This window comes from Apodemus sylvaticus, chromosome 1 (genome assembly GCF_947179515.1).
Source record: "Apodemus sylvaticus chromosome 1, mApoSyl1.1, whole genome shotgun sequence".
Lineage (NCBI taxonomy): Eukaryota > Metazoa > Chordata > Mammalia > Rodentia > Muridae > Apodemus > Apodemus sylvaticus.
In genome coordinates, this window is record NC_067472.1 from 71241004 (window position 1) to 71268694 (window position 27691).

Genomic DNA, 27691 nt, shown 5'->3' on the forward strand with positions numbered 1-27691 from the left:
CATCTTACACCAGTCAGAATGGCTAAGATTAAAAATTCAGGAGACAGCAGGTGTTGGAGAGGGTGCGGAGAAAGAGGAACACTCCTCCACTGCTGGTGGGGTTGCAAATTGGTACAACCACTCTGGAAAGCAGTCTGGCGGTTCCTCCGAAAACTGGGCACCTCACTTCCAGAAGATCCTGCTATACCACTCCTGGGCATATACCCAGAGGATTCCCCACCATGTAATAAGGATACATGCTCTACTATGTTCATAGCAGCCCTATTTATAATAGCCAGATGCTGGAAAGAACCCAGGTATCCCTCAACAGAAGAGTGGATACAAAAAATGTGGTATATCTACACAATGGAGTACTATTCAGCCATTAGAAACAATGAATTCATGAAATTCTTAGGCAAATGGATGGAGCTAGAGAACATCATACTAAGTGAGGTAACCCAGACTCAAAAGGTGAATCATGGTATGCACTCACTAATAAGTGGTTATTAACCTAGAAAACTGGAATACCCAAAACATAATCCACACATCAAATGAGATACAAGAAGAAAGCAGGAGTGGTCCCTGGTTCTGGAAAGACTCAGTGAAACAGTATTTGGCAAAACCAGAACGGGGAACTGGGAAGGGGTGGGAGGGAGGACAGGGGAAGAGAAGGGGGCTTACGGGACTTTCGGGGAGTGGGGGGGGGGGCTAGAAAAGGGGAAATCATTTGAAATGTAAATAAATTATATCAAATAAAAAAAAAAGACAAAAAAAAAAAAAAAGAATGGGAAAAAAAAAAAAGATATATTATATGAAAGTGATTTATGAGGCATAAATACAACTTAACTCTTATTTGAAATAAAACATTCTGTTTTAAAATGTCAAAAAAAAAAAAAAAAAAAAAAAAAAAAAAAAAAAAGAAATATTTATTTTCCTTTATTGATTATCCTTTGTTTCCACTGTGTTTAAAAAGCACGCATTAACAATGCACATCAACTTCCCTGGCTTTCTTCTTTCACACACTAGTCCAATATGAACAAATCCTGCATCATTTAAGAGATTTATAATTTTTGTTTTTAAATTCTGCAGATAATAAGAGGCAATTGTATGCTCTGCAATTTACTAGCTGCCTTCCCCCTATTTAAAAGCATTGATTCTTGTTGGTTTCCAGTGCCTGTGAGGAGGCGGGAGTGGGGACTTTTTACTTAATGGGAGCAGAACTTTAGTTTTATGAGATGAGTTCTGGAAATGGATGGTGAGAGCTGCATAGCATTATAGAATGCATTTGACACAGGGAAATGTCCACTCAACGTGGGTAAGATGGCAACTCATATCTGTTAACCACAGTAAAAACACAAGGCAAAGGTAGATTCTAGCCAGCATTTTACTGCGGGACTGCATGTCTAAACCCTCTAGTCTCTAGCAACTGTGCAGAAAGACAATGGCTTTGAGATAAGGAGCAAGCAAGGCTCCCATTTCCCATTTGTTTTGAAGCCCTGTGTCCCTGTTGCTTCTCTGCAGAGTAAATGCAAGTCTGAATTGCTCCTGTATCCAGGACACAGCAGCACGAGGTTGATAGATTACTCAGCAATGATGCTTCTAGGTCTGCTCTATGGAGGTAAGCAGGTATGCAGCAGGCAGAGGCAATGGTGGCAGAGGGTGTCTATGAGGAGATAGATTCCAATCTGGAAAGGACAGTCATAGGTTGCAGAGCTATACTGGCAAAGGAAAGAATTGTCTCACCCACAGGGGAGAAATACATATTTCAAAGACAGATCATACTGCGTGCTTCTCCTTTGGAGATATGAATTGCTGCAGGAAGAAAGCCATTTTCACCTCGGTGGCTCAGGGTGGGATTGCTTTGAGTATCTGACACTTACCTGCCTCTTATTTCAACTTAGAAAATGATGCCCTTCTTAGTCATATGCCTTATGGCGTAAGTGAACCGCACACACAGTCAATAAGCATGAAACCCTGAGTTTACCAGCTCTACAGAATCAGGCTGGAAATGCTTAAAATAAATTAATATCTTAAAACATTTAAAAGAAATCAACAGTAGCGTCTATGTGCAAGAGATTAAAACACATGATCTCGGGAAGGCAGTGGTCAGGAGATGGTCTGTTGCCAAAGCCAGACTCAAACCCAGCCTGGCGCTTACTCATCTTGAACATGTGTCACTTTCAAAACTGAAGGCTTTCTATATCCTTTCAAATCAAGTCTTACATCTTTTATTTTACATGAAAGATATCTCCCTTCAAAGCCACCTTTAGTTAACCCTTAGTTAAAAGGCGGAGGGGGTGTCACCCCAAAGTAGCTTGATTTGAGACAAACTCTGCTTTTATAATTTGTCTCTTCTTCTTGGTGTGTGTGTGTGTGTGTGTGTGTGTGTGTGTGTATTCACCTGTGCATGTAGAGGCCAGAGGTTGACATCAGTGTCTTTGCTGATTGGTTTAAACTTCATTTTTGGAGATACAGTCAGTCATCTTGATTCTGACTCCCTAGCACTGTGGTTATAGGTACATGCCATCATGTCCTGCTTTTTCTGTGGGTGCTACGGATCCAACTCCAACAAAGTTCCCTTTCTTCTGCAGAAGCACTTCACCAACCAAGCCACCTCCCCAACCCTAAGTTGCATATTATATTTGATTTTCTATTGGTCTCAGTGAGAAAACTAGATTTGATAAATAAAACTTGCCTTACAGGAATATTGGAATATATGGGTGAAAAGTCCATTTTTTTCGTTTTTAATTTATCTACTTTATTTTGGGGATCTTTTGTCAACCCGCAGTTTAATGATTGTTCTGATCATTTTGATAGTGTCTCCAGGCAGTTAATTCCAGCAGACCACAGGAGTTTATAATATTCAATATACACCTTGCATGTAGATAGATGTTCAATAAATATTTGTCATCTGAATCACTAAGCCTATGGTTTGACTATAACTGTAATGTTATAGAAAACATCAAAAGGCAGGTATAGGCAAGTTTCATGAGATGCTTCTGTTGCTTTGATCACATCAATTATTTACTAATCTCTGCTGAGTCATGGGAAATGTAATTTATACAAATGCTTGTAATAATTAGTGTTCATTGTTGACTTGACAAGATCTAGAATCACCTGGGAGATGGGATTTTGGCAAAACCTATGGGGGTTTCTCTGAAGTTAACTGATGTGGAACTTAATTGTGGGTAGCACCATTTCACTGGAGAGAACCAGGGCTGTTGCTGCTGCTCTGTCTTTCTTTCCATGAAACCTTGAACTGTGAGCTAAATGCACTTAAATGCCCTTCCTTCCTTCCTTCCTTCCTTCCTTCCTTCCTTCCTTCCTTCCTTCCTTCCTTCCTTCCTCCATACCTTCTTCCCACTCCTTTCCTCCCTCCTTTTCTCCATCCTTCCCTCCCTCCCTCCCTCCCTCCTCTGTCCCTTTCACCTTCCTTCTTTCCTTTCTTCCTTCCCTCCTTTCCTTCCTTTCCTTTTTTCTATCTCTCCTTCCTCCCTCCCTCCTTCCTCCATCCCTCTTCTTCCTCACCCCCTCTTCTTTCTCCCTCCCTTTCCCTTGTTCCTTCCTTCCTTCTTTCCTTCCTTCCTTCCTTCCTTCCTTCCTTCCTTCCTTCCTTCCTTCCTTCCTTCCTTCCTTCCTTCTATACTGTTACTTTTGTTAGGGTATTATCACAGCAGCAGAAAAGAAACTACTGGCATCTCTCTTTGTTCTTCATACCTTGCCTGTGAAGAAGAGAATCAGACAGTTTTTCCTGGGCATGATTCTGACCAGCTTGGATTCAGCCAGAAACAGTGTCACCCTGAATAACAAGAGCTTGAGAAATCAGTTCAGATTCACACATCTCATTATCATTCTCTCCTCTTCCTTTTGATGGAGTCAAAATTACAGTCACACTTTTCAGGCCTCAGGTAGTAAAATGGCAGCTGACTCTTCATATAGGCTCCCCTGGGCCTTGAGGACCTGTTGGGATGATGCCTAAGGCTGGCGCCCTCAAGGAAGCCCTTAGCAAATATGTCCCTGAGCTCTGCCTGGAGGAACCAGACTGTCACTGCCAGTATCAGGGTCTTTTCTGTGTGAACTCCAAGCAGAACTGGCAGCTGTTTATTCCTAGCAATACAGTCATGCTGATTCCAAGACCCAGACTCTCATAGGATCCTGAGACCAAGATTGGGGGCCCTTTGACATTAGTGATTCCAGTACTAGAAAGCATACCTTTTAACAGACTCCATTTCAATCTTTTCCTCAGATTATAGCCATGCAAATCAAGGCTTCTCTGAGGTCTGGGGTCTCTGAGAACCATGACTCAAGATGAGTTCCAAGTCCTCAGTCAGTTTACCCTTTTTTCTCTATGTCTATGTACCCTCAAGGTCCACCAAAGAGCTGGTTACAAATACAGATTCTAGACCTCATCCCAACAGGTCCTGGCTCAATTTAAGGCTGGAGATTACAATGTTCAGGTATCTACCCCAACCTGGTGAGATTTTTAAGCGCAAGTTGTCACTGGTCCAACACTGAGGAAACACTGGCCTGCAGAGTAAGAGCAATACTACAGGTTTCAAGTTGGGTTTTATTTTTTTCCTCCAAAGATCAATGTCAAAGGAATTCCCACTGGGTATGATTACACCCGTTGCAGGGTGCACAGGAACAATTATTATCAGAACTAAATTTAACTAGGATGGGAGGGATTTCGTACTGTCAAATGGGCTCCAGGTGCACTGTCATTTTCTTGTATGCAAATCATAGCCATGGGAGTGCTACAGAGAGAAGAGTGGAGTAGAGCAAGTGCCACAGAGACACGGAAAGCCTAATGGAAACAGACACTACAAAAGCACTGACTCCCTCTAACCTGAGTTCAGCCTAGGTTCTACTGATTTGTCTAAGGTGGAGGCAGGGGCATCCAGGTCTTGCAAACTACAAGTAATTATTGCATCAGTACTAGGAAGGCTAGTGCTAGGAAGGCATCTCCACTCACAGCTGGAGACTCTACCAGGTTGACCTTGAACTGAGAAAAAATCTTGAATTGGAAGGTGTCAGTATGGCTGGAAGAGATGCTTGAAGTGTTGTTGTCCTTGTCTAAGAGTTGAAACCATTTTGTTTTAAACACTGAAGGAGGTTTAAAATGGACTCCCCAGGCCTCACCCCGATCTCTGGTTATCTTTTGAACTTTGTGACTTCTCACATAAAAAGTAAATAAGACATAGAAACTGAGGGAGCTGGGCATGGTGCACATGCCTTTAATCCCAACATTTGGATGGTAGAGGTAGGCAGACCTCTGAGTTCAAGGCCAGGCTGGTCTCTCTAGGGTGCTGCTTACTGGCTTGCTCCTCATGATGGGCTCAGCCTGTTTTCTAGTTGCACCCAGAAATACCAGCCCAGGGATTGCATCTACCACAGTTGGCAAGGTTCTCCCATATCAGTCATCAGTCAAGAAAGAGGGTACTACAGACTTGCCTATATGCCAGTCTTACGGAGGCATTTTCTCAACTGAGAGTCTGGTTTCCCAAATGACTCTAGCTTGTGTCATCACAGGGCTGTATGCAAAGTCATTTGTCCAGAGAGAGGAGGTCACTCAAATTTAATAATAAATTTAATAGCCATTCAAACAAATGAATATTAAATCTGCCATAAAGGAAACACAAATCCTACCCTTGTTCTCTTACATCTTGGGAAAGGTGTAAGAAACCCCAAGCTTTCTTTCATGGTATCTAGGCCCACCTCACATAAATGCTTTTTCTTGAGATGACAATGGGCCAGCTGTGACTCTGTTCATGATCCATAAATCACTCCCATCAGGATCACTGGTGAATGGATGTAGGCTAAAGTCCTCAATACTCCACACTCAGAATTTCAGACCTGCTGGGGAAGCTGTGCTCACAATGTTCTAGGGGATTCTCGCATGTGCTAGGGTTTGAGATCTGTTCTTGAATACTTGTATACCCATCGATGCCTTTTGGCTTCCAAGGTTATATTTTTATAATTATTTCAGAGTCTGTGTATTTTGTATGTAAGTTCCAGAGGGCTTTGTCACACTAAGTGCTGGGCTGTGGTCACATTAATTACTGGGCTGGGTCAGCCTTCTGTAGCACTCAACACACATACATAAAAACACAAGAAGAGTAGGATTCTCCTTTTTGTTCTTTATCTGCTTAAACATGGTACAAAAAAAAAAAGAAACACAGTGCCTTACTCTACACATAGTAGTGATTTACATAAGGGCTTAAGAACTAATTAGGAAGCATGGAATTCCTTGATCATTTAAAATTTGGACAAATGTACCTCATAGCGTAGCATTGAGCTACAGCTATACTCTTTATAATGGCATACATCCCTCTTGGTACATCTATTCTGGTAAGAGTAGCCAGTTGATTGGCTTGTCTGGGAAACTGAATGTGGGCATTTGATTTCCCTAAGGTGCCCAGAACATTACTTCCTCACAAACATGCCTAGGTCTGATTCCCCACCCCCCAGAATGCTCAGGGTTGGCATCAAGAGTACCTTAAAGGCCTTAATGAGAAACCCAAGTGCTCCTTCTCCAGAATCCCCATGAGCTGTAAGAATTTACTACCTGTGTTCCTATGAACTGCTGGAATAATTGAGATCTTTTTCTCTTTTCTAGGAGACACTGGTATCACAAAACGCAAGAATGATATCACCTGTGGTCATTTCCCGGCTGATTGATGAAAAGAAATCTATGGAAAATGGGTCCGTGTTGCCACAAGCAATTGCTCAGCCTCAGCTGTGTCCCACAAGGCCAGCTCCAGCAAGGCGCAGTGACGTGAGCACGCACAGGACATTTGCTTTATCTCCAGATGGATTGGGAATTTTGACTCCATCAGATGAACAAGGACTGGAGACAGAACCACTGTCTACAGGGGACAATTTAGGCAAAGGTCCCCACAGTGGGTTCTCATCTATCACCATTACTGCTCGACGTGTGGGCCCTCCAGCCAGCAACTTGGTATGGGACACTTTTAGGGACCCACTGTGTCCCAAGTGCAAGGCTAAGGATGCTCTGTTCCAAGGCCCCCCAATTCTGGATACTGGTGCCCATTTATGTCAGCACAATAGACCATTCACCTGTACAGATTTCTCCAGCAATGGCTCTGTAGAGGGGCTGAAGGTTTCCCAGGGTCACTCTAAGCTGAATGCAAGGCAGGACTACTGGGTCACCCACATGGATGACAATAAGGACAGTTTTTCTTCAGACAATTCACCATCAAGAAAAGTCCCACTCGTGTTCAGTTCTTGTGTCCACCTCCGGGTGTCCCAGCAGTGTCCCAATGCCATTTACTATTTGGACAAATCTCTTTCTGTCCCCCTTGAGCAACCTCAAATTGCTAGCCCCAAAATGCACAGGTCTGTCCTGTCTCTCAGCCTCCGCTGTAGTTCCCACCAGTTAACAGCAGATGGAGTAGACAGCACAGCTAATGGAGAGCCAATCAGCAGAGCTCTATCTCAGGAACTTTCAGAGGGAAAGCAGGACCTCCTAGGCCCACAATGGGACCAGCCACAAGAAGATCACTGGAAGGAGAGCCCAGCATTGGTGCCAGTACATTTGGGGAGTAGCACATGCCCTCGAACTGGCTCCCCTCCACTGGAAAATGTCAAATTTGCAGATGTTGGAAGGAACCAGGTCCCAGTACAAAAGGAGAAAGAGGATCATGCAACATGTACCAGTAGCAACCACACCAATCAACTCTCCATCCATATCCCCGGCTGGAGTTACAGGGCTGGTGAGTAGATGTTCACCTGCAGTAGGGTGTCCAATATCAGTGTCCTGCTAAAGAAGTGCTACTGAATTTCTTCTGCACAGCTTATCCCAGTAGATCGATCACATTGAGCATTTGGTCATCTTTGCCCCAAGCCAGCAGCTCATAAGTTGGCACTGATGTCTGATTAGACAGATGTTCTCAGATGACACATTTGTAGATAACAAGAAACCTTCCCTCAAGATCCCTATCCCAAAAATAGTGCCAGGACATACAGGCAACCCATAGCAAGGAGTGGCTCCCAGAGGAGCTGGAATAGAGAGAGCATGCTCACACCACATTTCAAAATAGGGTAAGTAGAATAAAATGCCGCCCGTACCCAGATTTTGTTTTTGACTCCTCAGGGGTCCAACGACTAAATATTGAGAGTTCTAGAATCCTGAAGTTTTTACTTTTTAATCCTCTCATTGATAAATGTGTTAGCATCAACATTTAAAAACTATATCTGAGTTGTATAATGGTGTGTGTGTGTGTGTGTGTGTGTGTGTGTGTGTGTGTGCAGTAAGTACAGCATGTTTTCTAATGGGAAAGTTGGAATGTTCCTTACCAATCAGCAGCAAAAGGAATCATATGTCCTGGGTTGTGTCTGGAACATCCTAGCTGGGCTTTGTTGCTATTTCTGCTATTTCAGGGCCAGACAGAATTTCCCAGGTGGTCTTCCCTGAGACCCTTTGGCTTTCAGGAGAGGAAACGAGTCTGTCTTGGAGGGAGGGAAGCAGCCCAGATTTCTCTGTCTCTGTTTCAGTTGTACTTTCTGTGAGAGTGACTGGTTTATGAGTCATGGACTTTCCACTTGGGGAAAATATTTGAAAGAAATAATAGTAAAACTGAAAATGCAGCATATGCATAATAATTTTATAGCATGAATTTCCTATCCATTTAGCATTTATTAATTAATAAAAATGACTGTAAAACACTTAAAAAGTATAATGTATGTGGAAATGTTAGATGATGTAATTAATTTAAACAAGTGTAGATATATTGGATGTTCAGAGATCTTTAGCATCAATTCACTATGGCTTTTGGATTGATTAAACTATTGGAATGCCTGCATCAACAGACTCATTGCACACAGGAAAATGCAAGCAGTTATTCTGTGTTCCAAAGATAAACACCACTTTCATATTTAAGGCAAGTGCTCAAGCTGAACGCTTCCTCCTCCTTATTAATGGTGATTCCAGAAATAGAGAAGCTGTACTCTATGGTAAACATGAGTAGATGCTGTTTCACAGTATAGAATAATCACTTGGAATTTTTTTTTAAATCTCACCAAAGACTCTTTCAAAATAACCAGATCCAGATCACAAACACATCTCAGGGCAAAGTGGCTTCCCTGTGGCTTCAAAAAGAGGCTGGCTGTTCCTGGGCGGGTCAGCGGAGGTTGGTTCTGCCTCCTGTGGGGCTGACATCCCTCAGAATAGTCATGTATTATAGAGACTGTAAATGTATTTAGAGCCTGACTTTAAATCACAAGGCTATATCCTATTATTTGAAGAAAGCCAGAGGCTCAAAGAACCCTGAACATCACTTTCCTATTTTCTAGCTCAGTGACTATGGACGATGACACAGCCACTCCAATCTCTTATTCTTCACTCAGTAATTAGTGGTCTTCAATGTCTCCAAGCTTAGGTTTATTTCCTATTCTCTATCAGCCTCAGATGGAAGTTTTGAAGAGAAGGGGTATCATGTGAGCCTCGGCACTTTTCTATCCTAACATCCAACACCACAGAAAACATCAAGAATTGAAGAGATATGCAAAGAAATAATTCTTAACCTAATGCCCAAAGGACAGCAGAGAGGCATATGTCTTTTAGAAAGCTGTGCTCCATTAGAATAGGGGGTAATTTATTGTTGGGACATGTGCCTCTAGTGTGCATGAATGTACACATGTGTGCACACACAGACACACCTACCTGGTTTGCATATACTCTCTTCATGTATAACTACACTAATTTACATCTCTTATTGGATAATAAGAAAGCACTTCTCTCCATGCCACAGAATTTCTGCCTGAAGTTTACAATCGTAGTTGACTAGCTTTAAGGCTCACAGTCTATTCTGGTACAGGGTACATCATCATCACAGAGAGTTTTTGCAAGCTCATCTGCTATCCTTACAGAGCCTTTTAAACTTAACACAAGTACTCTCAGACCATGGCCATGCTCATTAAGACTTGGGGGACTGATGCATTTCCTGTCAGCAACTGACATTGTATCTAAGGCATTTTTGATAGCTTCCTGTGGCTGCATACACTTAATAGGCTTCATACTGTTGGAAGCTAGCTCCTTTTATCTGAACCCTACCCAAGCAGGAGAGAGGTCTGGACTCACTTTGCTGATACTCAGCTGCCCTTATAGGTGCTTTATGGGAGAGTCAATAGATAGAGTCAGGACAATGCTAGCTATAGTCACTAGATCATTGGATGGAAAGTTCTCTAGATAATATTCCCGAGTAAGCCTTGAAGATAAGTACCCAGGAAGACTCCTAAGGTGGGGGGAGGAAGATGGGATGCATGCAACCACATCCTGAAAAACAGCTAGGTTCTGTCCCCTGGAAGAAAACTTTTCATCAATGTGTCTGAGGTAAAAGTTGATTCTCTTTTTACCTACCTTCTTGGTCCTTGATGCATTGTCTTTACTGTTAGTATCCTGTTGGTACTGTAGAGGGAACCATCATACAAAACTCTGCCACTGTTCTGAGAAAAACTTTCATCACAGTTACCATCCTGTGCTTATCATCAGCATGAGGAATAATCATGGCATATGTTGTTAAAATCCCTAATGCCAGATCCTGGCTTATATCCATTATTTTAACTCATCTAAACAATTCTGTAGGGAAAGTATCCATTATGCCTATCTTGTAGACAAGATAAAGAAGGCTTGAAGACAAAATGACATACCTAAGTCTATGTATCCATTATGTGCTAGAGCTGTGTCTGTGGCTCCTATTGCATCCTTGCCTGTGATAATCCTGGGCAGAGTAGTCAAGGTGTTGTGGTACCCAGGAGTGGGTCTGTCTCCACTGTCAGCATTGAAAGCTGTTTTTTGAAGACAGTTCAGGAGCATCTCCTGGGGTGGTGGCACAGTGGGCTACAAATGAATTTCTGATGAGCTGTAATAAGTTTAGTTATTAATTTAGCTAAAGTTAATCAGCTTGGAGCTCCTTCCCTAACCCAAATCTAGGTCTCTGTATCACTCTGTGCATTTTTAATATTAATCTAAAAGATTCTGACCTTAGTGGGTGTGCGAATGATTCATTATTGATTCTCATACATTAACTCTTGCTTAGTTCATTTTGTTTCTGTGATCCATCTCTTAAGCTCTTTTCCTTCCTGAGACATCCATGTAGATACAAAGCAAGATATGGTGTTAGATGTTATTAGAGAAAGGACTAAGGAATATGATGCTCTACTCTGTGGTAGGCCCCTGGCCAGTGTACATGCACTAAAGTATATCAGCTATTTTGCTTATCAAATATTTACATTGCACTTTATAATAATAGCAAAATTACAGTTCTGAAGTAGCAACAAAATAATTTTATGCTTGGGAATCTCCACCATATGAGGAACTGTATCAAAGTGTTGTGGTATGAGGAAGGTTGAGAAATATTGCTTTAAAAGCATTAGTCTGAGTAGCTGTGAGGAAGGAATAAGACCCTGCCAGGCCACTGCATCGATACCAAATCTGTTTGTGTTCCTAGATATGGGGTGTGTGTAGTGATCTAGCTTATTTCATTTACACATCAGCCTTAGCTAAAGAGAAGATGTCTCCTAAACTCAGCTCTCTCATTACAGAAGACTTATTTCTACAGGGCATGGGAAGAAATGTTATTTTGCAAATGTATCCCCACACCCAATAATCTAGAATTAAATGAAGCAACCTTTTGTTCTTTCTTTTCCTTGCCCCTCCCCTTCCTTCTTCTCTTTCCTTCACTAACCTCTACCTTCCTCTTCCTTTTTCTCCTCCTCTGTCTCCCTCTTGCCTCCTTCCTTCTCTTCTTCCCTCATCTAAGATATCTTCCCTTTCCTTTTATTCACCTCCTTTCATCCCCTCCCCTCCCTTCCCCTCCATTCTTCTCCCTTCCCCTCTCCTCTCCTCTCCTCTCCTCCCCTGCTCTCTCTTCCCCTCCAATCTCCTTCCCTCCCCTCTTTTCTCCTCTCCTGTCCTCTTATAAAGGAAAGTGTGCTCATTCTTATAGGCCACATGTGTTGTATGTTATTTACTCAGCTCTGCTGTTCTGCTGGGAAAGCACTGGGACTTATACGGCTGTTGCCAATAAAGTTTTATATACAAAGGCAAATGGTATGATGGATTTAGCCTGCCTATAATTTGTGACCTTTGATCTAGAACTACTTGCCAATATTGCATCCTGTGTTCTTAAGAAATTCAGGAGAAAATGGATCAAAAGTTAGAAGCCCTTGCAAGGGAAACACAAAAATCATTGAAAGAAATCCAGGAGAATATAAAAGCCAATAATGAGGAAACGCAAAAAACACTTAAAGAAATACAGGAGAACTTTGGTCAACAGGCCGAGGTCATGAAAGAGGAAACACAAAAATCTCTTAAAGAATTATAGGAAAGCACAAACAAGCAAGTGAAGGAGCTAAGCAAAACCATCCAGGATCTAAAATCAGAAGTAGAAACAACTAAGAAAACTCAAAGGGAGACAACTTTGGAGATAGAAAGCCTTGGGAAGAAATCAGGGGACAGAGATGCAAATATCAACAACAGAATACAAGAAATAGAAGAAAGAATCTCAGATGCTGAAGATTCCATAGAAACCATGGACTCAACAGTTAAAGAAAATGCAAAATGCAAAAAGCTTGTAACCCAAAATATCCAGGAAATCCAGGACACAATGAGAAGACCAAACCTAAGGATTATAGGCATAGATGAGAGTGAAGATTTACAACTTAAAGGGCCAGCAAATATCTTCAATAAAATTATGGAAGAAAACTTCCCTAACCTAAAGAGAGAGATGCCCATGAATATACAAGAAGCCTACAGAACTACAAACAGACTGGACCAGAACAGAAATACTTCCCGTCACATAATAATCAAAACACCAAATGTTCTAAACAAAGAAAGAATATTAAAGGCAGTAAGAGAAAAAGGCCAAGTAACATATAAAGGAAGACCTATCAGAATCACAGCAGACTTTTCACCTGAGACTATGAAGGCTAGAAGGTCCTGGGCAGATCTCATGCAGACTCTAAGAGAACACAAATGCCAACCAAAACTACTATATCCAGCAAAACTCTCAATCACCATAGATGGAGAAACTAAGATATTTCACGACAAAACCAAGTTTACCCAATATCTATCCACAAATCCAGCCCTAAAAAGGATAATAGGAGGACAACACCAATACAAGGAGGGAAACTTCACCCTGGAAAAAGCAAGATAGTAACCTTTCATCAAACCCAAAAGAAGTTAAGCAATCAAATTTTAAAAATAACGTCAAAAATGATAGGAAGTAACAATCACTATTCCTTAATATCTCTTAACATCAATGGACTTAATGCCCCAATAAAAAGACACAGACTAACTGACTGGATACGTAAACAGGACCCTACATTTTGCTGCTTACAGGAAACACACCTCAGGGTCAAAGACAAACACTACCTTAGAGTAAAAGGCTGGAAGACAATTTTACAAGCAAATGGTCTCAGGAAACAAGCTGGAGTAGCCATTTTAATATCAGATAAAATTGACTTTCAACCCAAAGTCATCAAAAGAGACCCTGAGGGACACTTCTTGCTGGTCAAAGGAAAAATACAAAAAGAAGAACTGTCAATCCTGAACATCTATGCCCCAAATGCAAGGGCACCCTCTTTCGTAAAAGAAACTTTATTAAAACTAAAAGCACACATTGCACCTAACACAATAATTGTGGGTGACTTCAACACTGCACTTTCCTCAATGGACCGATCAGGAAAACAGAAACTAAACAGGGACACAATGAAACTAATTGAAGCTTTGGACCAATTAGATTTAACAGATATATATAGAACATTCTATCCTAAAACAAAAGAATATACCTTTTTCTCAGCACCTCATGGTACCTTCTCCAAAATCGACCATATAATTGGTCACAAGACAGACCTCAACAAATATAAGAAGAGTAGCATTTTCTTACCTTTTCTGAAGCAAGAAAAATTGGGGAAAGTGAGGTTCTGTTTGTTTTATTAACTACAACTTGATCCAGGGGGTGTTTTAATGAGCATATGAATGCCTGAAGAAACTGGAACCACATCTCACTCAACAGTTTGAAGAGAGCAGATGTCAGCAAACAGTGATTCAGCCCAATCCCACAATCATTAATGTTCATTTATACAATGTCCCCTTGCTACTTCTATAATAGTGACAGAGCTTGAGAGTTAGAAAAGAAACTGTCACCTGGGCCTTTAGACAAAGTGTGCCACCCATGTTCAAGGCTAATTGTTTTAGAATCTTAGGTCAATTGTCAGCAACAGCTTTATTCAGTAGGAGAGGTCGACCAGATGGTTACATGAGTTCTTTCATTGGAGAAAGGACTTTATGTCATTGTAGCTGTCAGAAAAATTATCAGGGTAATTCTCAGAGTCAGATGGAATGATGCCCAAGCAAAGAGAGGTATTTTCTTATTCTTTATTCCCTCACACCATTGACTCTAGGGCTACCTTATATCTTTTGACCAAAGCCTGACTAATTTCCTCTTCTTTTCCTATTTCCTAAACTATTCATTATGGCTACTAGCCCAGATTCCCCTTTTATTGTCAGCAACAAAGTCTGTCATTGTAAGCCAGTTACCATTGTCTAATGATTAGGGCACCTGCTAAGCTCTAGCAACTTCTGGTACCTCCATACCAGAATTCCATCTGGACAGCCTGTTCTCATTTTCTTGACAATTTATGTCAGTCCTGGTTCCCAGTACTTTGCTGCTCTCTGATTACACAGTTATGAAACAAAATTCGGGTGTGTATGTTGCAGTTTTTTAAAGCAACCTTTTCATGTTCTAGAGGCTCTTTTCCTTCTAGGCTTCACAATCTAAAAAGGTGGGAACCCTATGAGTCAATGTTTTCACCCTGCATAGCACTATGGGGCTTAGAGCAGATATTCAGGGTCTGGTTGTTTGGTGGAGGTCAAGATACTCTGATGAGCAAACAAAGCATCTGATGTGACATCATGGCTACTCAACTGTCCTGTGTTGTCTTCCTTGTATGACCACTCCACACCTGGACCTAACATTCTCTAACCAGGGAAGGGAGGCAGCCATGTAAGATTCACCACCAAGAGGTAGGTTGTGAAAACTACAGGATCCCCAATTGGTCTGAAAACTCGGGAGTAAGGCTCTCCAAACTGTGTTTCCCCCGAGAAGCCAGTCAGAAGAGTCAAATACTCTGAGACAAGTTTGTCATCTTTCAAATGGCTAAATGAATGTTGAAAAAGAGGGAACATTTGAGCAGTGCTGCACAAAGATGTAGAAAATTTTCAATTTTGTTTGCTTCATTACTGATAAGTCTGAATAGTGTGGAGTCATTTCTTCCAGGATAATAAATATACTTCTTCATCATCTATAAGGACCCAAATTTTCCCCTTTTCATCACCCAACTCAGCTCTAGAAATCAAGACCAATTTCTCCACCCCCACCACACTTTCTTTGTTTTATGAGTCACACCTTCTGTTATATGAATGGGCTATGTCTCTACAATGTCAGGGAGAAAGTCATTACTAATGCTCCATTTGTTCAGGTATGCCAGGGATTCATAAAGAAAGATGGATTCAAGGACAGAAGACTGACCAGATAATGGTCTGAATTTTTAAGTTAGAGAACTGTAGAACAGCTGTCTAGACATGAATGAGTCATAGATAGCATGAGGACCACCAGCAGAGACTCCACTATATGTCAATAGACAACCCACTGCATTTCAGTCCATTCAGGTAGTTATTTACCACACTGTCCATAGGCAATTCACATCTATCAAGCTACTCACAAGAATCCACAGTAGGACTCAATACCGCTTTGTAGTTATCATTAGTCCTAGATGTAGCCTTGAGCTATTTGCTGGAAATCAGATTAAATACAGTCCTGGGAGGACAAAGTGGTATTGTGATGAGTTATGTAAAGAAAAGTGTTTGGGGTACAGATGACCTGGGAAATGGAAAAATCAAAAATGTGAGAAATTGGATCATGTATTTCAGTCCTGTGTCTTGGTCAAGTTTTCTTCCTCCCTAGAAACCTTAGTGCAAATCTGAGACCTTTGGATAAGATGTGACCTTTTCTAGTTTGCCCACCAACGTTGGAGAGCAGAAGACAGATGAAGATGATATAACAGACTCAAATCCTTTTTAAAATCTTGATTTCAGAAGAGTTTACTGTCAAATGTGGAAATTCTTCTCACATTGTTATCAAATACTTTGTTACCCAGTACAGCACAGCATGGGGAAGGCATCTGTGTTAGTAAAGGCCCTGCTTCACAGCTGGGACTCTGTGATGCACAGTATCAGCCTGATTTTAAGAGTATAGGGAATTATTCTTATCCAGGATAATAGGATAGGATTAATTATTCTTAATATTAATTAATCCAGGTGTATGATGTCATTTTTTTTTTAAAAAAAGAAGAGAGGAAAGGAAGTAGAATATGAAGGATGTGAAGGACGTCATATCCAGGATCATCCCACCCAACACTGACCAAGAATCAAGGCCTCCAAACTAGTGTTGTCTTGTTTGAGATATTTGGGGAAATGGGTTTATCTCTTCTATGTGTCTTGATTCATAGGCGCTATCACAGGCTCTTAACTGTTAAGGTGACCTAGAGGGCAGGAATGTGTATGAGTAGTATTTCTTTTGCAATGTCACTACAGTTAGGATTAGACTCTTTCCCCTGATGTGCCTACCTGCTTACTCTGATTGTTGTAACACATGTCCTGTGGAAATGTCCCCAATCATAACTACAGGACTGGAGTCTCTAGGAAGTTGTCCATAGAATCAGAAATTAAACACAAAAGCTACCAAAATTAGGATTAACCATGTTCTCTATGAGTTGTCAGATTTGCATGCCCAGACCTCATCCTTGGATCTCCCCATTGATTTGGATTTATCATGTGGTTCATTGGCTGGCTGGATGACTGGCTGGTTTTGGTTTTCTTAAGACAGAACTTCATTATGTATTCCTGGATGTCCTAGAACTCACTGAGACACTTCTGGCCTCTGCCTCTCCAGTGTTAGGATCACAGATGGACTGCTAAACCCAGCTTCCCTCTGCTCCTTGGTGTGCTCACAAATCTTCATGAAGTGCATAGCCACCATTCATTCTATAGCATTATTCACATGACTCCCATGAGGAAAAGAAAACCCTCAGTGCTCTCTGTTTCTTAGAGCTGTGAATCTTTCAAGCAACTCAGGGTTTCTCAGAGCCATAGACTGTGCCACACCACAATTTCAAAAGTTGCTAAAAATTCAGAGCCTACTTTGAAGCCCAGTTTGCACAAAACATACTCCTTCTGTCTCTGTCCTATCTTTTGCATGTGAGTTGGACAAGGAAGAGAGTATATAGTTCTTTACTCCAAGGACCAAACTGGCAGTTAAATGAAGTGGGATCCGGCTCTGGAATGTTCGGGAGATGAGGAGGATAGCAGCATGAGCATTTTTGCTTGGATTAATCATGCTTCAATGTTTTTTGTTCAGATGGCCTGTGGAGACAGTGAGCATGTGAGTCTTATATCTAGTACCTCCAGGTCAGCACAAATGCTTTTATGCATGTAAGTCTAAGTGAAACATTTCAGTGCAGAAAATATAGCCCACAGAGCTGAGTAGCAGAGCAACTGACACTAGCCATAGAATTTGGAGGGGTAGCCCACCACATGCATGGACTGTCATAATACAGTGCATTTGGGAGATCAGTGTGAGAGGGACATCATGCTGACATGACCTGCTGGGTCAAAGCTCACTTTCAACATCTTTAAAACTTGGTTGGGTTGTGGCTCTTTGGTGGCTATAGTTTCTTTCCAGGTTTAGCATTCTCTGAAAAGGTTACTTAGAAAAAACCTTAAATGAATCAACCCCTCTCTTTTCTTATTTTATCATTTTATTTCTTACTGAAAAAGTAAAACATGTATTATAAAAATTAAAATTGAAGTAAATATAGAAACATGAAAATTAACCCTGCTACCCAGTAAGTCCTCCCATAGGTTATATAAATTATCCCATTCATGCACTAACTTTTCTTTCTCCTCATATTCGACTTCCTTTCCTCTCTTCTCTCATTTTTTAAAAAAAAAACAAAAATGACATCATACACCTGGATTGTCCACTTGTGTTGTCCATGATTCCCTGTTAAACATCTAATTATTATACGACCTTCTACTGTATGAACTTACATTACCTTGAAAGCCAAAAATCATATTGTTAGATAGGTTACTTCTATTTTAAAACTTCTAGAACAGTGTGTTGACAAACATCCTTAAAAAGAGCCATGGAATTTCTTAGCAAAGTTCCTAGAACTTTGATCAGAAGACAGACATGATCATAATGTTCATGGGCATAGATTTCTCAACACAGTAGTGTTGTTACATGAACTCCACCTTTACTAAGCATCCGCAAACATCACAGATCATTGCCATTATAATATAATCTGTACATTTTAATAAGACAGAAATAACATTCATGGTGAAAGTCTATAGCTATTTTAAGTAACTTCAGATGAACAGAATTACAAGATAGTAAGGGAAGTTTCAAAGGAGACTTGACTGAGCTTCTATCTCATTCTGGGCTCATCTTTATCACACACACACACACACACACACACACACACACACACACCACTACACTTCACTACACTACACTACACTACACTACACTACACTACACTACACTACACTACACCACACTACACTACACTACACTTGGTTTCTCAACCCAGACATGGGACATTTGATAGTGTCATGTAGCAGGGTTAGTAGCTTTCCTGGTCTCCACACATATATACTAACAGCAGTTCTCTCTGACTTACTAAGGGGTATATCCCCAAGTCTCCAGACATTGCCCCAGGGAGTAAAGTTGACCCTTGTGGATAATCACAGATCTAAACTGAAACATCAAGGCTGGCCTTGTCAATAGTATTAGCTAAGTGACGAGTGAAGCTCAGGTTCCAAGAGTACTCACTAACATGCCTTTTCTGTTCCAGGATTTCTCCCAAGATGTTGTCATCTTGCCTTTAGTCATCATGCCTGCTTCTGGTAATTTTCCACATTCAGATTCTTTGTTGCCTCCACATCATCTACCTTTTATCTTTTCCCTGACATGCTTAGAAAGGTTTCTCTAGCCCACATTCTTTTCTTTATTTAAATCTGTAATCCTTTCAGATGAATTTCCTGTGTACAGGAATCTTTTTTCCTACACACTGTATGCTACTTATCCATGGGGACCATCGATGAGAAATCCGTTATTTCAGAACTGGCTGGCAGTACCACCCCTGTATGGAATTCTTGTTTATGTAAGGATTTCCCTGGTTTACACAGGTGTTTCCTTGTAGGAATTTCATGCCACATATGAGTCAGAAAAACTCCCATCTCTGTATGGGAATGATGGGGGGATCCTTTTAGCTATTCTTAGTGTGCCCCAGCAGCATGGAGAGGTCCAGCCACTGCAGGATTCAGCCAAAGTGCTACCAGACCCTGTCTAATATCCATTTTATACTTTAAGCAAGGCTTCTCAATCTAATTCTGTACTCTTTCATACACTGTTTTTAGACATTGTTTTCTTACAGAAGTTTTATGTATAGGTTTATGAAGGTATCCTGATAAAGGAGAAGATCAAAGGTTATAAAATAAATGTATTTAAAGGCATATAAGATAGATAATCAAAACTATGAACAAAAACATGAGAAAATAAAAGTTTCTAGACTGATTTTCAGAAACTAAAACATTCTTCTATAAATGAAACATCATATTAATTGAAATATTTTTTTAAAAGTCACAACTTTGGATACAATTAAAATCAACATGAAATATTTCTGTCCCCTCTGGAACATGTGATCTTTGATAGCCAGTGTTCCATTACCCTCACCCCTGTGGGTCAAGGGTCAATATTCATGCCCAAATAAATGGAAGCAAACCTGTGGTCTTCCATTGTGTAGGGTCTTGTTTCCTTACATTTGCCCTTAATATACTCTACTAGTATTTTATAATTTTCAGCGTGGATAAAATTGATCCTTTCTTTCTTTATATTATGAATGCTACTATTGAGTTTTAAAGCAATTCATTTCTCAACACATCCATAATTAATTTTTATAGAATGATCTTTAATGTTGAGATTCTCTTAAGAGGTCTTATCAAATACAGAAGTATTGTATAGATAGCTTAGGAGTCTCCTTTTTTTTTTTTTTAAATAAATTTGCTTTTTGACAGTTTCATACACAAGAGCCCAGCCCTAAATGACATTTATTTGTTCCAGTCCTCTAATGGTCAGACAATTTATGTTGCAGAATAGGGAGTGAAAATAATATAGTATATAAGAGATGTGGAAAGGCTCTGGAAGGCTATCCTCTATGCACAGCCATGTTTTTTCATGACTTATTGCACAAGGCATCATCATTAGTAGGATATAAAGAGAAGTACTGAGAGACAGCATCTTTGTCTTATTTCCTGTTAAGTATATGGATGCTTTAAAATGTAGATTCCATCTATGTAAGACTGTCTATATAAAAGACACCTTTTATATTTCACCCTTTATTATTACATATTTTACTAGTTTTTAAGTGAGCAATTCCATGGTATTAAGTAAATTAATGATGTTTGGCAACTGACACCACACCCATCCAAAGAACTCTTACTGTCTTATAAACAAAACTCTGTCCCCATTAAGACTGATATTCCATCCCCTGGTGAGCACAGTCCACTTTCTGTCTTTGCATTAACTCCTCTGGGGACCTCATGTGAGTGGAATCATACATCATCTATCCTTTTGCAAAAGGTTCAGTTTACATGCACATAACACCCTTAGATTTTCTCCATAGTATAGCATTTTTCAGTTTCCTTCTTTGCTGAGGGCACAATAACATTCCCTTCCATGAATATGGCTTATTGCATCCATCCATATGTTGATAGACACTTGGATTCTGTTTACCTTTAGTCTATTTTGATTAATCCTCCCAGGAACATGAGTGTACAAATGTTATTTTGATGCCCTGCTTTCACTATTTGGGGGTATGTACCAAGAAGTGAAATTGCTGAATTATATGACAATTCTATTTGTAAGTTTTGTGGAACTGTCATACTGTTTCCATGGCAACTGCACTATTTGGCATGCTTACTGTAAAGTACAAAGGTCCTCGTTTCTGTATACCATCATTTATACTTGTTCTGTGTTTACTTTTAAATATCCATCCTAATTAGTATGAAGAGCTATTTCATTGCAGTTTTGCTTTACAGTTCTTTAAAGGTTTTCTAATGGTTGAATATTGTATGTATGTGTGCCTGTTGATAATTTGTAGTCTTTTGGAGAAATGTCTACTTAAGTCCCTTGATTGTTTTTTATTCAGTCTAACTTTTTATTCTTATTACTGATTTGATGAAGACTCTTGATTTGCTTGGGCACTGAGTATTGACAAGTTCTTTTACAGCCTTATTTGCATAACAATAGGATTTTTCTTCATTTTATGAACTTGGGGAACCGCAATGATTTTTATGCTAACTTGGGATTGCTATTTGGTTATGATATATTACATCATAAAAATAATATTGCTAAATTTCATTTGCTAATATTTGGGGATATATTTTGTAAGATACTAGTGTGTTTGCTTAGGTATCATAGAAACACTAGTTTTTAGAAAATGAATTGGAAGCTTATTGACTCCTGGCTCTGAGTGCAGGACTGAGCTCACCAGAGAAGCTCTCTTGGCCTGAACATCAGTTTGAGGGAAGGTTTTCATTACAAATACAGGGTTTTTCTTTTTTTTTTCTCTTTCATTGTCGTGGTTAGTTTTCTATTTCTGTGACAAAACACCATGACCCAAAGCAACTTGGAGAGGAAGATGAATTTATTTCATCTTATACCTTAATCCCATTATCCAAGGATGTCAGGGCAAGGCAGGAACTGAAGCAAAATCCATGGCTGATCACTGCTTGTAGCCATGGTTTTCTCAGTCTGCCTTCTTTATGGTACCTAAGACCATCAGCCCAAGGGTGAAAGCACCCACAGTGATCTGGGCCCTCCTCCCATATTAATCATCAATCAAGAAAATGTACTACAGGCTTGCCTTGCAAACCAGGTTGGGGCATTTTCTCAGATGAAATTTTTCTCTTCCCAAATGACTCCAGCCTATGTCAAGTTGCCATACAAACTAGCCAGGATATATTGTCATTAGCCAGGAGTTCTATTTCTTAAACCAGTTTGGGGGAGGGGGGCTGTGTCTTGAGAGAATTTACCATTTCATCCAAGTCATTTGTGTGATTCACACAAAGATGTTCATAGTATTTCCAGTATGTTGGATCTCCAGTAATGTCCTTGATTCATCTCTCAATGGTTTGCCTTTTCTTTGTATCAGTCTATAGAGACATTTAACACTATACTATTTTTATTTCCCCTTAGAGCCATATTTTTATTCTATTGATATTTTCTATTTGCCAGTTTTCTACTTGGTTGAGCATCTCTAATCCAAAATCTAAAATGTGCCACAGCCTCACTGTATTTAAACATTTGATATAACACAAGAGGAAAATATTTTCCCATGGATTTTTTGTGTGAAAAATTATTTAAAATGCTGTTTAAAATTACCTTTTGGCTATGTACATAGTATGCATGTGAAACATCAGTGAATCTCCTGTTTAGACTTGGGTTTAATGCTCCAAAATGTCTGTATATGAATTTGCACTATTTCAGAATCCAACTACCAAAGATGACTCACCTCTGTGATGCTTGATGTTCAAAGCATTTCATTACTCCATTTTCATTGTCATTTCATTTTCATGAGATGTAGAGAGAATAAGACTGAATCCAGTACTTGTTTCTTAAAACATTATGTGCCATTCCCAAATGTTTAAACAGAAAGATGAGACCACACATAGTTGTCTTCATTATTGATTTGTGTCCATTTATATCTGTCACATTATCTAAGTTTTCTGAGTTTTTCACTTCTGTCTTTTTATCTCTTTCACGGCCATGTGTTGGAATGGATTTTCCCCCCTCATTTTGCTTTTTATCTCTGCTAGTTGAAGGCAGTTCGCTTTGTTTTTTTATGATTTTAGTAACTATATTAGTCAGGGTTCGCTAGAGTCACAGAGTGTACGGATAGTCTATATAGCAAGGGAATTTATTGATGACTTACAGTCTGTAATCCAACTCCCCAACAATGGTCAGCAGCAGCTGTGGATGGAAGTCCAAGGATCTAGCAGTTGCTCAGTCCCATGAGGCAAGCAGGCAAAGGAGAAATAGTAAATCTTCCTTCTTTTTTTTTTTTTTTTTTTTTTTTACTATTACTGTTTTTATTAGTACTGTTACTGCTTTAATTATTACTATTGTTATTATTGCTATCACTATTATTATTATGGATTTTTTATTCGATATATTTTTATTTACATTTCAAATGATTTCCCCTTTTCTAGCCCCCCACTCCCTGAAAGTCCCATAAGCCCCCTTCTCTCCCCCTGTCCTCCCACCCACCCCTTCCCACTTCCCCGTTCTGGTTTTGCCGAATACTGCTTCACTGAGTCTTTCCAGAACAAGGGGCCACTCCTCCTTTCTTCTTGTACCTCATTTGATGTGTGAATTATGTTTTGGGTATTCCAGTTTTCTAGGTTAATATCCACTTATTAGTGAGTGCATACCATGATTCACCTTTTGAGTCTGGGTTACCTCACTTAGTATGATGTTCTCTAGCTCCATCCATTTGCCTAAGAATTTCATGAATTCATTGTTTCTAATGGCTGAATAGTACTCCAAGGACCTCCACATAAAGCCAGACACTCTGAAGGTAATAGAAAAGAAACTGGGGAAGACCCTTGAGGACATCGGTACAGGGAGAAAGTTTCTGAACAGAACACCAAAGTTTCTGAACAGAACACCAATAGCGTATGCTCTAAGATCAAAAATTGACAAATGGGACCTCATAAAATTACAAAGTTTCTGTACGGCTAGGACACCATCAAAAGGACAAATCGGCAACCAACAAATTGGGAAAAGATCTTCACCAATCCTACATCAGATAGAGGGCTAATATCCAATATATATAAAGAACTCAAGAAGTTAGACTCCAGAAAACCAAACAACCCTATTAAAAAATGGGGTACAGAGTTAAACAAGGAATTCTCACCTAAAGAACTTCGGATAGCGGAGAAGCATCTTAAAAAATGCTCAACTTCATTAGTCATTAGGGAAATGCAAATCAAAATAACCCTGAGGTTTCACCTTATACCAGTCAGAATGGCTAAGATTAAAAATTCAGGAGACAGCAGGTGTTGGAGAGGATGTTGAGAAAGAGGAACACTCCTTCACTGCTGGTGGGGTTGCAAATTGGTACAACCACTCTGGAAATCAGTCTGGTGGTTCCTCCGAAAACTGGGCACCTCACTTTCAGAAGATCCTGCTATACCACTCCTGGGCATATACCCAGAGGATTCCCCACCATGTAATAAGGATACATGCTCTACTATGTTCATAGCAGCCCTATTTATAATTGCCAGATGCTGGAAAGAACCCAGGTATCCCTCAACAGAAGAGTGGATGCAAAAAATGTGGTATATCTAAATCTTCCTTCTTCCAATGTCCTTGTGTAGGTCTCCAGCAGAGGGTGTGGTCCATATTAAAGGCATGTGCCACCCAGCTTTTAATCCCAGATAACCTTGAATTTTGCGATCTCCCTGTCTTATTCTTATGGAATACATAGCCACTATGCCCCCAAGATTTCCATGCCAAGATCCTGGTCAGAAACTTGTATCTCTCAGCCTCCAGATTTGGATCATAGGTGGCCCTTCCAATTCTGGATTGTAGTTCATTCCATATGTAGTCAAGTTGACAACCTGGAATAGCCACTACCATAACCACATGGAAATTGTCTCCTGTGAATGTAACAAAGTCAAAGGCTAAGAGGTATTTTCACTCATCTTGCAACAATGTAGCATCCTCAGGTAGGGAGGCAGAACCACAGAACCACAGTACTCTTACACATCAGGTCTGCCTGCTGTTTCTGGTGCTAACAGTCTGGCTGTTACTTTTATATAATGTCTGCCTGTGCCCTGTTTGCCATGTCTCTGGCTCCTTTCCATCATGCATGTTAGATCTGTTTTCACCTTCCTAAAGCATGCAATTGGAGAGCTTTGGTGCTAAACTGTTTTTGGACTAGCATGAGGCTGAGAGAAGATAATGGTCCTAGCATGTGGGTAGTCCATAAATTTGAAAGATCTGGTGAGAAATGGTACCCTGTGCTGACAAGTAATTTCTGCTCAGCACTTGAAGACTTTACTCTTCTTGTGTTTGACTTCATCTGTTGCCTTGGAGAAGACATCTGTACTGTAATTATCATACCTTTGGGCTTTTCCTCCGGGTCACATTGAATCTGTCTCTCTGCTGTGTTATATTTCATGGTAGATTTAAATGTAGGCATCTTCTTGGTTGGTGTTCCTGGTATATTTCATGGACCTGATGGTATTGTGTTTATTGTGAGATATACTCAGACATTTATTTCTTCCTTTGTTTCCTCTGCTGCCTCTTTTTGGGTTCCAGGTGTGCTTTCTGTGGTCTTCTAGGCTTGTTTCTCCTAACTTGTCTTTTACATTGGCTACTTCTGATTCTGTGTTCAGGACAATTATAGTTTTATATTTTACTCCACTATCTTGTTCTTAGATTAATCTGAAGTTGTAAGATTTTTAAAATTCCACATAATGTATTTTTTATTTCTCTTTAAGCTCTTTTGAGATCAACCCAGCTGTTTTTTTCCTCATTAATAATTTTAATGATCTCTTTTATATATCTTTAATTTTATATACTTTAAACATAGTGTTCATTTTCTATCCTATGTTATTATTAATATCTGATATGTATGTGACTCCAAGTCAGCAGTTAATATTACACACACACACACACACACACACACACACACACACAAAATTATAAGTTCATATTCATTAGATTCTTGAGATAAGGCTAATTTCCGTGAGAGGACACCCCTGTGTTCACTTCATGGGACTCTTCTGTGAACTCTTCGGCTTGTGGTTGTTCATACCAAGTATGCTGTGTGGGGTCTGAACACAGCCTGAATGTATGAATTTATGAATGGCACTTTATGCAGAGCTTGCTTCTAGGTTTTTTCTTCTTCCTCTATTTGGCCTTAAACCCCAAGCTGTAGGTAAAGTAAGAAGCAGCTATCAGTGCACCTACATTTATTCTCTGGGGGTGTTTGTTTGTTTGTTTTGAAACTTTGCAGAGTTTCCTTGAAAACTAAGTACTGTATTTAGAATATGCGCTTATATGTCTAATCCTAGCTGCTTTCATAGCAGTGGATCTTGGGGTACCCATTCTATCACAAGAAACAACGTGTTTTATTAATGTACTTTTTTTGTAACAATGGCCATCTGTTTTCTTTAAAAGTTAAAATTTTAGAAATCAGTTTGGAGCTAGGGAGATGGCTCAGTGGCGAGGTGTTTGTTTCACAAACATGAAGATATGAATTTAGATCCCCAGCACCCACGTAAAAGCTGGATGTATGGCATACTCCTGCAACCCTGTACGGAGGGCTGAGAAAGGTAGACCTAAAGGCTTGCTGTTATATTGAACCAACAGATGAGCCCCAAGATCGGTGGCAGGCCCCGTCACAAAAAATGCAATGAGGCAGAGAAGCAGTTGAGGAAGATATCCTGAGTAAACCTCTGACCTCCACAGGCACCCACATGAGTGGGCACACCAACACATAGGCACATCTACATGCAGGTACCAAACCCATACACCTCCCCACACAAATCAACGAGATAAATTTGTCATTGTGGCAATATTAATTATCCCATATACAAACAACATTGCACGCACGTGCACACACACACACACACACACACACACACATGAGATCAGGAGCTAAGAGGTAGGTCTCTGGTGAGGACCCCTATCTGACTTTATTTCTTGGCTGTGGCCTCACATCATTTGGACCTCTTCTTTTAAGGACATTAAATACAGCTCATGAAGCCTCAACCCTCATGGCTTAGTTTTTTTAATTTTTGAGATTGTTAATTATTTACACTATTTCTCCCTCACCTTTCCTCCCTACAAACCTTCCCATATGTCCCTTCTCTTCTTCAAACACGTGGCCTCTTTTTTCATCAATTGTTATAACATGAATATGTATATTTGTATATACATATATATTCCTAAATATAACCCCTTCAGTCTATGTAATGTTACTTGAATGTATGGTTTTGGGGCTGACTGGTTTTGACACTGAACAAGTGCTCTTCCCTGGGAAGGACTACCTCTCTCACTCACAGGCTTACTCAGGTACCTACAGTTCTTGGTGTATGCGTGAGGCCCTGTGGGCTTTTCCCCATCCACTTTGGTATGCCTGCTGTTCAACCTTGTTTAGCCTTTCTCCCAGGGTCTGTTCTCTGTCTAAGAACTATTTTCTGAAGACTTTCTACAGTATTTATGGAGCCAGAATGCAGGGTGACCTGCTTCCATGGCTATAGGAAGTTCTCTGTTACCATGGGGAACAGCTGGTGTATTACTAGCTGCATTCTTGTTGCTATGATAAAATACCATGGCCAAAGCAACTTACAGAAGAAAAAGTTAATCATAGCTTACACTCACAGACTGAGCGATCCCATTGTGGCAAGGGAAGCGTGTCAACAGGCAGGTATGTCCTCTGCTCCAGGATGCAGAGGACTAGGCATCCTCAAGTGTGAACAGGAAGCAGAGTGAACACAAAGTCAAATGAGACTATAAATTCTCAATGCCGACTCCCAGTAATACACTTTCTTCAG

The 27691-nt window shown here is 40.2% G+C and overlaps 1 protein-coding gene across 1 annotated transcript in view; it reads left to right on the forward strand.

Moving 5' to 3' along the window:
* Positions 1–27691, forward strand: part of C1H10orf90 (chromosome 1 C10orf90 homolog) — a 102159-nt gene that overhangs the window by 13992 nt on the left and 60476 nt on the right. The window contains exon 3 of the mRNA XM_052174473.1: positions 6596–7712. Within this exon, the coding sequence (XP_052030433.1) occupies positions 6596–7712 (1117 nt within the window). The remainder of the gene's footprint in view (positions 1–6595; positions 7713–27691) is intronic.